Source organism: Salvelinus namaycush, unplaced genomic scaffold (assembly GCF_016432855.1).
Source record: "Salvelinus namaycush isolate Seneca unplaced genomic scaffold, SaNama_1.0 Scaffold594, whole genome shotgun sequence".
NCBI lineage: Eukaryota > Metazoa > Chordata > Actinopteri > Salmoniformes > Salmonidae > Salvelinus > Salvelinus namaycush.
In genome coordinates, this window is record NW_024061302.1 from 16334 (window position 1) to 29340 (window position 13007).

The 13007-nt window shown below is 47.7% G+C and overlaps 1 protein-coding gene across 1 annotated transcript in view; it reads right to left on the minus strand.

The window, feature by feature from the left end:
• LOC120041965 (protein spire homolog 1-like) overlaps positions 1-13007 on the minus strand; it is a gene marked incomplete at its 3' end in the record, with an annotated part of 80361 nt that overhangs the window by 11406 nt on the left and 55948 nt on the right. The window contains exons 4-5 of the mRNA XM_038986840.1: positions 11562-11687; positions 9076-9150 (exon numbers count right to left, since the gene is read on the minus strand). Of these exons, the coding sequence (XP_038842768.1) occupies positions 9076-9150; positions 11562-11687 (201 nt within the window). The remainder of the gene's footprint in view (positions 1-9075; positions 9151-11561; positions 11688-13007) is intronic.

Below are 13007 nucleotides of genomic sequence, written 5' to 3' on the forward strand. Positions count from 1 at the left end.
TACCCAGTACTCTGTATGCCATGGGCTCTCCAACCCTGTTCCTACCCAGTACTCTGTATGCCATGGTCTATCCAACCCTGTTCCTGCAGCTACCCAGTACTCTGTATGCCATGGGCTCTCCAACCCTGTTCCTGCAACTACCCAGTACTCTGTATGCCATGGGCTCTCCAACCCTGTTCCTAACCAGTACTCTGTATGCCATGGTCTATCCAACCCTGTTCCTGCAGCTACCCAGTACTCTGTATGTCATGGACTCTCCAACCCTGTTCCTGCAGCTACCCAGTACTCTGTATGCCATGGGCTCTCCAACCCTGTTCCTGCAGCTACCCAGTACTCTGTATGCCATGGGCTCTCCAACCCTGTTCCTACCCAGTACTCTGTATGCCATGGACTCTCCAACCCTGTTCCTGCAGCTACCCAGTACTCTGTATGCCATGGGCTCTCCAACCCTGTTCCTGCAGCTACCCAGTACTCTGTATGCCATGGGCTCTCCAACCCTGTTCCTACCCAGTACTCTGTATGCCATGGACTCTCCAACCCTGTTCCTGCAGCTACCCAGTACTCTGTATGCCATGGGCTCTCCAACCCTGTTCCTGCAGCTACCCAGTACTCTGTATGCCATGGTCTCTCCAACCCTGTTCCTGCAGCTACCCAGTACTCTGTATGCCATGGGCTCTCCAACCCTGTTCCTGCAGCTACCCAGTACTCTGTATGCCATGGGCTCTCCAACCCTGTTCCTACCCAGTACTCTGTATGCCATGGTCTATCCAACCCTGTTCCTGCAGCTACCCAGTACTCTGTATGTCATGGACTCTCCAACCCTGTTCCTGCAGCTACCCAGTACTCTGTATGCCATGGGCTCTCCAACCCTGTTCCTGCAGCTACCCAGTACTCTGTATGCCATGGGCTCTCCAACCCTGTTCCTGCAGCTACCAGGTACTCTGTATGCCATGGGCTCTCCAACCCTGTTCCTGCAGCTACCCAGTACTCTGTATGCCATGGGCTCTCCAACCCTGTTCCTGCAGCTACCCAGTACTCTGTATGCCATGGTCTCTCCTACCCTGTTCCTGCAGCTACCCAGTACTCTGTATGCCATGGGCTCTCCAACCCTGTTCCTGCAGCTACCCAGTACTCTGTATGCCATGGGCTCTCCTACCCTGTTCCTGCAGCTACCCAGTACTCTGTATGCCATGGGCTCTCCAACCCTGTTCCTGCAGCTACCCAGTACTCTGTATGCCATGGGCTCTCCAACCCTGTTCCTGCAGCTACCCAGTACTCTGTATGCCATGGGCTCTCCAACCCTGTTCCTACCCAGTACTCTGTATGCCATGGGCTCTCCAACCCTGTTCCTACCCAGTACTCTGTATGCCATGGGCTCTCCAACCCTGTTCCTGCAGCTACCCAGTACTCTGTATGCCATGGTCTCTCCTACCCTGTTCCTGCAGCTACCCAGTGCTTCATTTGGGAAAGAAAGTGAAATCTGTTCGGGAACATAGATAGTAACATGTTTTGGCAATGAAACACATTTCACTAAACTGTTGATACCCGTCTGCATGCTGGAGAAAGGAATAAAGGAGAGAGAAGTATTCACCTTAGAAAGTGCTGTTCATTTCGTTTTAGTTATCAAAATAAAGAAAGTAGCACACTCCATGTGTAATCTCTAGAGGTCCACCTCTAATAATATCCCAGCAATTGAATGGGTATTTACCAACGTTTTGGCATCACATTACGTTGAGTTAGGCATCCACAACAACCATGTTTTACACTGTTTCAACCTGCTGTTGAACTTCAAATGTATTATCACAGTGAGGTGAGTTTTAAAAGAAGATAAGGTGTTTGACGTCAGAGTGGTTAGTGGGAAAATAGAGCCCTGAGTACCAGGCCATTAGGACCTGATGGAGGGACAATAGAACCCTGAGTACCAGGCCATTAGGACCTGATGGAGGGAAAATAGAACCCTGAGTACCAGGCCATTAGGACCTGATGGAGGGAAAATAGAACCCTGAGTACCAGGCCATTAGGACCTGATGGAGGGACAATAGAGCCCTGAGTACCAGGCCATTAGGACCTGATGGAGGGACAATAGAACCCTGAGTACCAGGCCATTAGGACCTGATGGAGGGAAAATAGAACCCTGAGTACCAGGCCATTAGGACCTGATGGAGGGAAAATAGAACCCTGAGTACCAGGCCATTAGGACCTGATGGAGGGAAAATAGAACCCTGAGTACCAGGCCATTAGGACCTGATGGAGGGAAAATAGAACCCTGAGTACCAGGCCATTAGGACCTGATGGAGGGAAAATAGAACCCTGAGTACCAGGCCATTAGGACCTGATGGAGGGACAATAGAACCCTGAGTACCAGGCCATTAGGACCTGATGGAGGGACAATAGAACCCTGAGTACCAGGCCATTAGGACCTGATGGAGGGACAATAGAACCCTGAGTACCAGGCCATTAGGACCTGATGGAGGGACAATAGAACCCTGAGTACCAGGCCATTAGGACCTGATGGAGGGACAATAGAACCCTGAGTACCAGGCCATTAGGACCTGATGGAGGGACAATAGAACCCTGAGTACCAGGCCATTAGGACCTGATGGAGGGACAATAGAACCCTGAGTACCAGGCCATTAGGACCTGATGGAGGGACAATAGAACCCTGAGTACCAGGCCATTAGGACCTGATGGAGGGACAATAGAGCCCTGAGTACCAGGCCATTAGGACCTGATGGAGGGACAATAGAGCCCTGAGTACCAGGCCATTAGGACCTGATGGAGGGACAATAGAGCCCTGAGTACCAGGTCATTAGGACCTGATGGAGGGACAATAGAACCCTGAGTACCAGGTCATTAGGACCTGATGGAGGGACAATAGAGCCCTGAGTACCAGGTCATTAGGACCAGATGGAGGGACAAGAGCCCTGAGTACCAGGACATTAGGACCTGATGGAGGAACAATTGAGCCCCGAGTACCAGGACATTGGGACCTGATGGAGGGACAATTGAGCCCTGAGTACCAGGACATTAGGACCTGACATGGTCCATTTCATTTGTAATTCCAGTTTATTCAGAAAGTAAACCACACAACCACACAACCATCACAATTCCACATTTTCCTCATTGAAGATAATTGGAATTTAACTTTCAGTGTACTTCCTGAATTGAAACAGACCCCAACCCCAGATAATAGCATCAACATTGAGAGGGTATTAACCCTCTAGAGTCTAAGCCAGGGGATAATAATACATGTAGAATTTATATTAATTCTTCAGAGTCCAAGACATTGGGGGAGGGAGTTTCTAAACTAACATATGGAATTGTTTTCAGATGGTCATACTATGGATCATTTAGCTATTTGATTTGGAATTTTAGGACCCCTTTAGGTACACAACAAGCATAGATATGCTTGTACTACTATAGACCACAGCAACACATTGAATAACACGTTCATAAATGGCAGAAAATAACAAATCACCAGAAACAAGGTTAAAGTGTCTGTCCTAGGACCCCTTAAGCTATAAAGAAAAATATTTAAACAATTATTGGATGAAACATTGAATTTGGCATTACTGCTATTAGCCAGTAGAAATGCATTGAATAACAGATTCACCACATGGGACAACAGATAGTCAATGGGAAGTTTGTTCTGAAGTGTCTGTCCTATATCTGAGAGATTAAACAAAAGATCAGGAAACATACCATTTATTTATATACAGTTAATATATATACACAATTCATTTATTTATATACAGTTAATATATATACACAATTCATTTATTTATATACAGTTCCTGTCAAAAGTTGTAGAACATCTACCTCATCCAAGGTGTTTTCTTTATTTTTACTATTTACTAGTGAAGACATCAACACTATGAAATAACTCATATGGAATCATGTTGTAACCAAAGAAAGTGTTAAACAAATCTAAATATATTTTATATTTGAGATTCGTCAAAGTAGCCACCCTTTGCCTTGATGACAGCTTGGCACACTCTTGGTATTATCTCAACCAGCTTCATGAGGTAGTCACCTGGAATGCATTTCAATTAACAGGTGTGCCTTGTTAAAAGTTACTTTGTTGAATTCCTTTCCTCAATGTGTTTGAGCCAATCAGTTGTGACAAGGTAGGGGGTAGGGGTGGTATACAGAAGATAGCCCTATTTGGTAAAATACCAAGTCCATATGATGGCAAGAACAGCTCAAATAAGCAAAGAGAAATGACAGTTCATCATTACTTTAAGAAATGGTCAGTCAATGCGAAAAATGTATTACTTTTAAAATTTCTTCAAGTGCAGTCGCAAAAACCATCAAGCGCTATGATGAAACTGGCTCTCATGAGGACCGCCACAGGAAAGGAAGACCCAGAGTTACCTCTGCTGCAGAGGATAAGTTCATTACAGTTACCAGCCTCAGAAATTGCAGCCCAAATAAATGCTTCACAGAGTTCAAGTAACAGACACATCTCAACATCAGCTGTTCAGAGGAGACTATGTGAATCATGGTCGAATTGCTGCAAAGAAACCACACCAATAATAAGAAGAGATTTGCTTGGGCCAAGAAACACGAGCAATGGACATTAGACCAGTGGAAATATGTCCTTTGGTCTGATGAGTCTAAATTGGAGATTTTTGGTTTTAACCACCGTGTCTTTGTGAGACGCAGAGTAGGTGAACGGATTATCTCCACATGTGTGGTTCCCACCGTGAAGCATGGAGGAGGAGGAGGTGTGATGGTGCTTTGCTGGTGACCCTGTCTGTGATTTATATAGAATTCAAGGCACATTTAACCAGCATGGCTACCACAGCATTCTGCAGCAATACGCCATCCCATCTGGTGTGTGCTTAGTGGGACTATCATTTGTTTTTCAACAGGACAATGACCCAACATACCTCCAGGCTGTGTAAGGGCTATTTGACCAAGGGGCGTGATGCATCAGATGACCTGGCCTCCACAATCACCCGACCTCAACCCAAGTGAGATTGTTTGGGATGAGATGGACCGCAGAGTGAAGGAAAAGCAGTCAACAAGTGCTCAGCATATGTGGGAACTCCTTCAATACGGTTGGAAAAGCATTCCTCAAGAAGCTGGTTGAGAGAATGCCAAGAGTGTGCAAAGCTGTCATCAAGGCAAAGGGTGGCTACTTTGAAGAATCTCAAATATAAAATATATTTTGATTTGTTTAACACTTTTTTGGTTACTACATGATTCCATATAAGTCATTTCATAGTTTTGATGTCTTCACTATTATTCTACAATGTAGAAAATATTAAAAAGCCCTTGAATGAGTAGGTGTGTCCAAACTTTTGTCGTGTCTTTGCCATCATTAAACTGAAGACTTATTTATCAAATAACTCTGTAATTATTATTACGCGATTAAACTGATTAATCATGTAACTGTAATTAACTAGGAAGTCGGGGCACCAAGGAAAATATTCAGATTACAAAGTTATAATTTTCCTAATAACTTTTCAGATATTTTATATCTGATCAATTAGTCTTCTGATTAATGAATTCTTCTTTACCCTGCGTTAGTCTCATTCCAAACATCGTAAATTGTTGGTTATCTGCACGAACCCAGTCTTCACTATGAGTCATCCATACATCAAGTGTCTTAAATCATTTATTTATGAACTAACTAATTCACAGAAATGCATAAACAAACAAACAAAGTAAATATGGTTACAAGAAATGATAGGAGAATGTGCCCTAGTGGGCTAAACCGGCATGGCGGCTTGTTAGACAAAAGGGGAGTGGGGGTCAGCTGAGAAGTCACTACAGAGTTGATAATTATAACAATTGAAACGCTAATCCTTTGCACATGAACACTCACTCATTCAGGAATAATTGCAATCAATATATATATTTACGCTCAGTGTGTCGTCGGGATCTTTGTTGAAAAGTTAGTTTCTGTTGGAGAGTTTCCGTCCTCTCTCTCTCTGTCGTGGTTAGAGTGGATTGTTCAGAGTGACATTCATTCGTGTCGTTATAGAATAGGTGTTTCGGCGGCTGTCGTTCTGCACGTTCAATGATACCGAATTCCTAGCTGCAGACTAGTAATTAATATCAAAGACTTGTTCTTATTTTGTCGGTATCGATAGTCTAAGAGTTTAACCACGTGGGATGGTTAAAAGATTCATCAATCTGGTCTCAAACCTTGGCCCTCTCGTTATCGAGGTAAGCTGGTCTGCAACCTTTGTCCTCTCGTGATTGAGAGAAACATGGTCTGGTGATAGAAAACCCGAGTGGGGGTTTTATTCGGAAGGGCAGAAAAGGGCCTGTCCCAGGATGCCCGACCATAACTGTGCTCATGGGCTGTCCTCTGATTTAGTTAAACTCAAAAGGGAATTGGAGTTTCCTTCATTAAACAGTCCAAAATCACATTACACAATTTTACAAAAGAAGCACTATTTAATTGGGAATTAAAGGGGAAGCGCCCTATTGGAAGGAGAAGGACTGAGACGGTTCAGAAAAATTCAGGGCGGTCACAATAGTGATTCCTCCTGTACATAGTGTATTTATGATCACTGTTTAACTATTATCTCTACATGGTATTTCACTCCACATTGCTGGGAAGGGCCCGTAGGAGAGTATTTCACTCTGCATTGCTGGGAAGGGCCCGTAGGAGAGTATTTCACTCTTAGTCTACACTTGTTTACGAACCTCGGATTATAGTGTGAAGATTGAGAGGGTTTTAGAAGGTGTAGAAGTCATTATACAGTGTGAATAGATTTACACTATCAGACATAAACTACATGGCCAAAAGTATGTGGACATGGCCAAAAGGGGGGAAAGTATATATGGGGGTCATAAAGCTCACCAACAGGGCAACGTCATGACAACAGACTGATGATTAGGGAGCAACACTGTGTTGTTGATGATGCCATATTGAAGGATATGTTCCCTCCTACAGGAGGAGTCAAAAGCATCAGCACCCCTCAAGATCTGAACCGCAGCTCAGGTATTATTACTGTTCTACCACTTATCGCCTACAACGGTGGGGTGGTGTGAGGATGTACACAGTGTTGGACTTGAATGAGTGTGAAAAAACACATGACCAAAATGACCAAAAGTATGTGGACACCTGCTTGCCCAACATCTCATTCCAAAATCATGGGCATTAATATGGAGTTGGTCCCCCCTTTGCTGCTATAACGGCCTCCACTCTTCTGGGAAGTCTTTCCACTAGATGTTGGAACATTGCTGCTATAAGAGCCTCTACTCTTCTGGGAAGTCTTTCCACTAGATGTTGGAACATTGCTGCAGGGACTTGCTTCCATTCAGCCACGAGCATTAGTGAGGTCGGGCACTGATGTTGGGCGATCTCGACAAACCATTTCTGTATGTACCTCGCTTTGTGCACGGGGGCATTGTCATGCTGAAACAGGATATGTCCTTCCCCAAACTGTTGCCACAAAGTTGGAAGCACAGAATCATCTAGAATGTCATTGTATGCTGTAGCATTAAGATTTCCCTTCACTGGACCTAAGGGGCCCGAACCATGAAAAACAACCTTAGACCATTATTCCTCCTCCACCAAACTCCTCTGTTGGCACTATGCATTGGGGCAGGTAACGTTCTCCTGGCATCCGCCAAACCCAGATTCGTCCGTCGCACTGCCAGATGGTGAAGTGTGATTCATCACTCCAGAGAATGCTTTTCCACTGCTCCAGAGTCCAATGGCGGCGAGCTTTACACCACTCCAGACGACACTTGGCATTGCGCATGGTGATCTTAGGCTTGTGTGCGGCTGCTCGGCCACTGAAACCCATTTCATGAAGCTCACGACGAACAGTTATTGTGCTGACGTTGCTTCCAGAGGCCATTTGGAACTCGGTAGTGAGTGTTGCAACTGAGGACAGACAATTTTTACGCGCTACGTGCTTCACCACTTGGCAGTACCGTTCTGTGAGCTTGTGTGGCCTACCACTCGGCGGTCCCATTCTGTGTGCTTGTGTGGCCTACCACTCGGCGGTCCCATTCTGTGAGCTTGTGTGGCCTACCACTCGGCGGTCCCATTCTGTGAGCTTGTGTGGCCTACCACTCGGCGGTCCCATTCTGTGAGCTTGTGTGGCCTACCACTCGGCGGTCCCATTCTGTGTGCTTGTGTGGCCTACCACTCGGCGGTCCCATTCTGTGAGCTTGTGTGGCCTACCACTCGGCGGTCCCATTCTGTGAGCTTGTGTGGCCTACCACTCGGCGGTCCCATTCTGTGAGCTTGTGTGGCCTACCACTCGGCGGTCCCATTCTGTGAGCTTGTGTGGCCTACCACTCGGCGGTCCCATTCTGTGAGCTTGTGTGGCCTACCACTCGGCGGTCCCATTCTGTGAGCTTGTGTGGCCTACCACTCGGCGGTCCCATTCTGTGAGCTTGTGTGGCCTACCACTCGGCGGTCCCATTCTGTGAGCTTGTGTGGCCTACCACTCGGCGGTCCCATTCTGTGAGCTTGTGTGGCCTACCACTCGGCGGTCCCATTCTGTGAGCTTGTGTGGCCTACCACTCGGCGGTCCCATTCTGTGAGCTTGTGTGGCCTACCACTCGGCGGTCCCATTCTGTGAGCTTGTGTGGCCTACCACTCGGCGGTCCCATTCTGTGGCCTAACACTTCGCGGCTGAGCCGTTGTTGCTACTAGACATTTCCACTTCACAATAACAGCACTTACAGTTGACCAGGGCAGAAATGTAACAAACTGACAATGCTGGAAAGGTGGCATCCTATGTCTGTGCCACCTTGAAAGTCACTGAGCTCTTCAGTAAGACCATTCTACTGTCAATGTTTGTCTATGGAGATTGCATGGCTGTGTGCTCAATTTTAAACACCTGTCAGCAACAGGCGTGGCTGAAATAGCCGAATCCACCAATTTGAAGGAGTGTCCACATACTTTTGGCCATGTAGTGTACTGTGTTAAGAAATATGAGAGAGGATTGTGGTCCACTCTACGCTGTGTCCTCAGAAAAATAATGTTTCCGGGTTCAGGGACACAGTACTTTCAACCTAACTTTCGTTTCCTCTGAAAAACAGACGTGTGGACTGCGCTCCGGCTTCTTTTTACACCTGCTAGTTAGTTCCTCTTACCCAGTCAGCGTTCTGTAGCTCGTTGAGATCTCTGCCTGGTTCCTCTCTAGTGTCTCCCTCCATCCGCCGCAGGTTCTACAGGACGAAGACAGGAAGAGAGAGATTTTAAACACACTGTGGGAGATATTCTGAGGTGTTGTTATGCACTGGAAGACCAAGGACAGAGCTTTTGCCATTCCTGGTTGAGATGCTAATATTCTGAGCAGGTCTGCAGAATATGGGATCATTCTAGCTAATTGATCAGTTGAACACTTCTACTGGTAGAGCTGTTGATCAGACTGGGCAGCTGAGTCAGGGACCTCTCCAACACACGTTATGTCAAACTGATCAGCTGCTGCCGAGTCAGGGGCCTCTCCAACACACATTATGTCAAACTGATCAGCTGCTGCTGAGTCAGGGGCCTCTCCAACACACATTATGTCAAGCTGCTGCTGAGTCAGGGGCCTCTCCAACACACATTATGTCAAGCTGCTGCTGAGTCAGGGGCCTCTCCAACACACATTATGTCAAACTGCTGCTGAGTCAGGGGCCTCTCCAACACACATTATGTCAAACTGATCAGCTGCTGCCGAGTCAGGGGCCTCTCCAACACACATTATGTCAAACTGATCAGCTGCTGCTGAGTCAGGGGCCTCTCCAACACACATTATGTCAAACTGATCAGCTGCTGCTGAGTCAGGGGCCTCTCCAACACACATTATGTCAAACTGATCAGCTGCTGCTGAGTCAGGGGCCTCTCCAACACACATTATGTCAAGCTGCTGCTGAGTCAGGGGCCTCTCCAACACACATTATGTCAAACTGATCAGCTGCTGCTGAGTCAGGGGCCTCTCCAACACACATTATGTCAAGCTGCTGCTGAGTCAGGGGCCTCTCCAACACACATTATGTCAAGCTGCTGCCGAGTCAGGGGCCTCTCCAACACACATTATGTCAAACTGATCAGCTGCTGCTGAGTCAGGGGCCTCTCCAACACACATTATGTCAAACTGCTGCTGAGTCAGGGGCCTCTCCAACACACATTATGTCAGGCGGATCAGCTGCTGCCGAGTCAGGGGCCTCTCCAACACACATTATGTCAAACTGATCAGCTGCTGCCGAGTCAGGGGCCTCTCCAACACACGTTATGTCAAGCTGCTGCTGGGTCAGGGGCCTCTCCAACACACATTATGTCAAGCTGCTGCTGGGTCAGGGGCCTCTCCAACACACATTATGTCAAACGGAACAGCTGCTGCTGAGTCAGGGGCCTCTCCAACACACATTATGTCAAACTGATCAGCTGCTGCCGAGTCAGGGGCCTCTCCAACACACATTATGTCAAACTGATCAGCTGCTGCTGAGTCAGGGGCCTCTCCAACACACGTTATGTCAAGCTGCTGCTGAGTCAGGGGCCTCTCCAACACACATTATGTCAAGCTGCTGCTGAGTCAGGGGCCTCTCCAACACACATTATGTCAAGCTGCTGCTGAGTCAGGGGCCTCTCCAACACACATTATGTCAAGCTGCTGCTGAGTCAGGGGCCTCTCCAACACACATTATGTCAAGCTGCTGCCGAGTCAGGGGCCTCTCCAACACACATTATGTCAAACTGCTGCTGAGTCAGGGGCCTCTCTAACACACATTATGTCAAACTGATCAGCTGCTGCTGAGTCAGGGGCCTCTCCAACACACATTATGTCAAGCTGCTGCTGAGTCAGGGGCCTCTCCAACACACATTATGTCAAACTGATCAGCTGCTGCTGAGTCAGGGGCCTCTCCAACACACATTATGTCAAACTGATCAGCTGCTGCTGAGTCAGGGGCCTCTCCAACACACATTATGTCAAACTGATCAGCTGCTGCTGAGTCAGGGGCCTCTCCAACACACATTATGTCAAACTGATCAGCTGCTGCCGAGTCAGGGGCCTCTCCAACACACATTATGTCAAACGGAACAGCTGCTGCTGAGTCAGGGGCCTCTCCAACACACATTATGTCAAGCTGCTGCTGAGTCAGGGGCCTCTCCAACACACATTATGTCAAACGGAACAGCTGCTGCTGAGTCAGGGGCCTCTCCAACACACATTATGTCAAGCTGCTGCTGGGTCAGGGGCCTCTCCAACACACATTATGTCAAACTGATCAGCTGCTGCCGAGTCAGGGGCCTCTCCAACACACATTATGTCAAACTGATCAGCTGCTGCTGAGTCAGGGGCCTCTCCAACACACATTATGTCAAGCTGCTGCGTCAGGGACCTCACCTCTTTAGTGATTGGGTGAATAAACGTGTCAGGGGCCTCACCTCTTTAGTGATTGGATGAATAAACGTGTCAGGGGCCTCACCTCTTTAGTGATTGGGTGAATAAACGTGTCAGGGGCCTCACCTCTTTAGTGATTGGGTGAATAAACGTGTCAGGGGCCTCACCTCTTTAGTGATTGGGTGAATAAACGTGTCAGGGGCCTCACCTCTTTAGTGATTGGGTGAATAAACGTGTCAGGAGCCTCACCTCTTTGGCACTCCTGATCTTCTCCAGGAAGGTGCGTAGCTCTCTGGTTTCGGCGTAGAGCGCCCGACACACAGCCTGGTAGTGGTTAGGGGCATCAGAGGGGCTGGGCAGGTGGGACGTACACAGCTGGAGGGAGGAGGGACAGAGGACAAAGTCACACACTGATAATAACGTAAGGTATACACAAATCATTAGTGGAAGGAGATTGAGTAGAACAGCCCAGAACAGAGTGTGATGAAGATAAGTTGTTGATGGCTGATGTACCCTGGAGAGCAACCGGCCCTAGTAAGTAAACCATGATGTTCCCCAACCGGCCCTAGTAAGTAAACCATGATGTTCCCCAACCGGCCCTAGTAAGTAAACCATGATGTTCCCCAACCGGCCCTAGTAAGTAAACCATGATGTTCCCCAACCGGCCCTAGTAAGTAAACCATGATGTTCCCCAACCGGCCCTAGTAAGTAAACCATGATGTTCCCCAACCGGCCCTAGTAAGTAAACCATGATGTTCCCCAACCGGCCCTAGTAAGTAAACCATGATGTTCCCCAACCGGCCCTAGTAAGTAAACCATCATGTTCCCTAACCGGCCCTAGTAAGTAAACCATGATGTTCCCTAACCGGCCCTAGTAAGTAAACCATGATGTTCCCTAACCGGCCCTAGTAAGTAAACCATGATGTTCCCTAACCGGCCCTAGTAAGTAAACCGTGATGTTCCCCAACCGGCCCTAGTAAGTAAACCGTGATGTTCCCCAACCGGCCCTAGTAAGTAAACCGTGATGTTCCCCAACCGGCCCTAGTAAGTAAACCGTGATGTTCCCCAACCGGCCCTAGTAAGTAAACCATGATGTTCCCCAACCGGCCCTAGTAAGTAAACCATGATGTTCCCCAACCGGCCCTAGTAAGTAAACCATGATGTTCCCTAACCGGCCCTAGTAAGTAAACCATGATGTTCCCTAACCGGCCCTAGTAAGTAAACCATGATGTTCCCTAACCGGCCCTAGTAAGTAAACCATGATGTTCCCTAACCGGCCCTAGTAAGTAAACCGTGATGTTCCCTAACCGGCCCTAGTAAGTAAACCGTGATGTTCCCCAACCGGCCCTAGTAAGTAAACCGTGATGTTCCCCAACCGGCCCTAGTAAGTAACCGTGATGTTCCCCAACCGGCCCTAGTAAGTAAACCATGATGTTCCCCAACCGGCCCTAGTAAGTAAACCATGATGTTCCCCAAACCGGCCCTAGTAGTAAACCATGATGTTTCCCTAACGGCCCTAGTAAGTAAACCATGATAGTTCCCTAACCGGGCCCTAGTAAGTAAACCATGGATGTTCCCCTCACCGGGCCCTAGTAAGTAAACCATGATGTTTCCCCGAACAACCGGACCGGACCGGCCTTCCTACCGCCCTAGTAATTGGTAAACCGTCGTGAGTGTTCCCTAACCGGTCCTAGT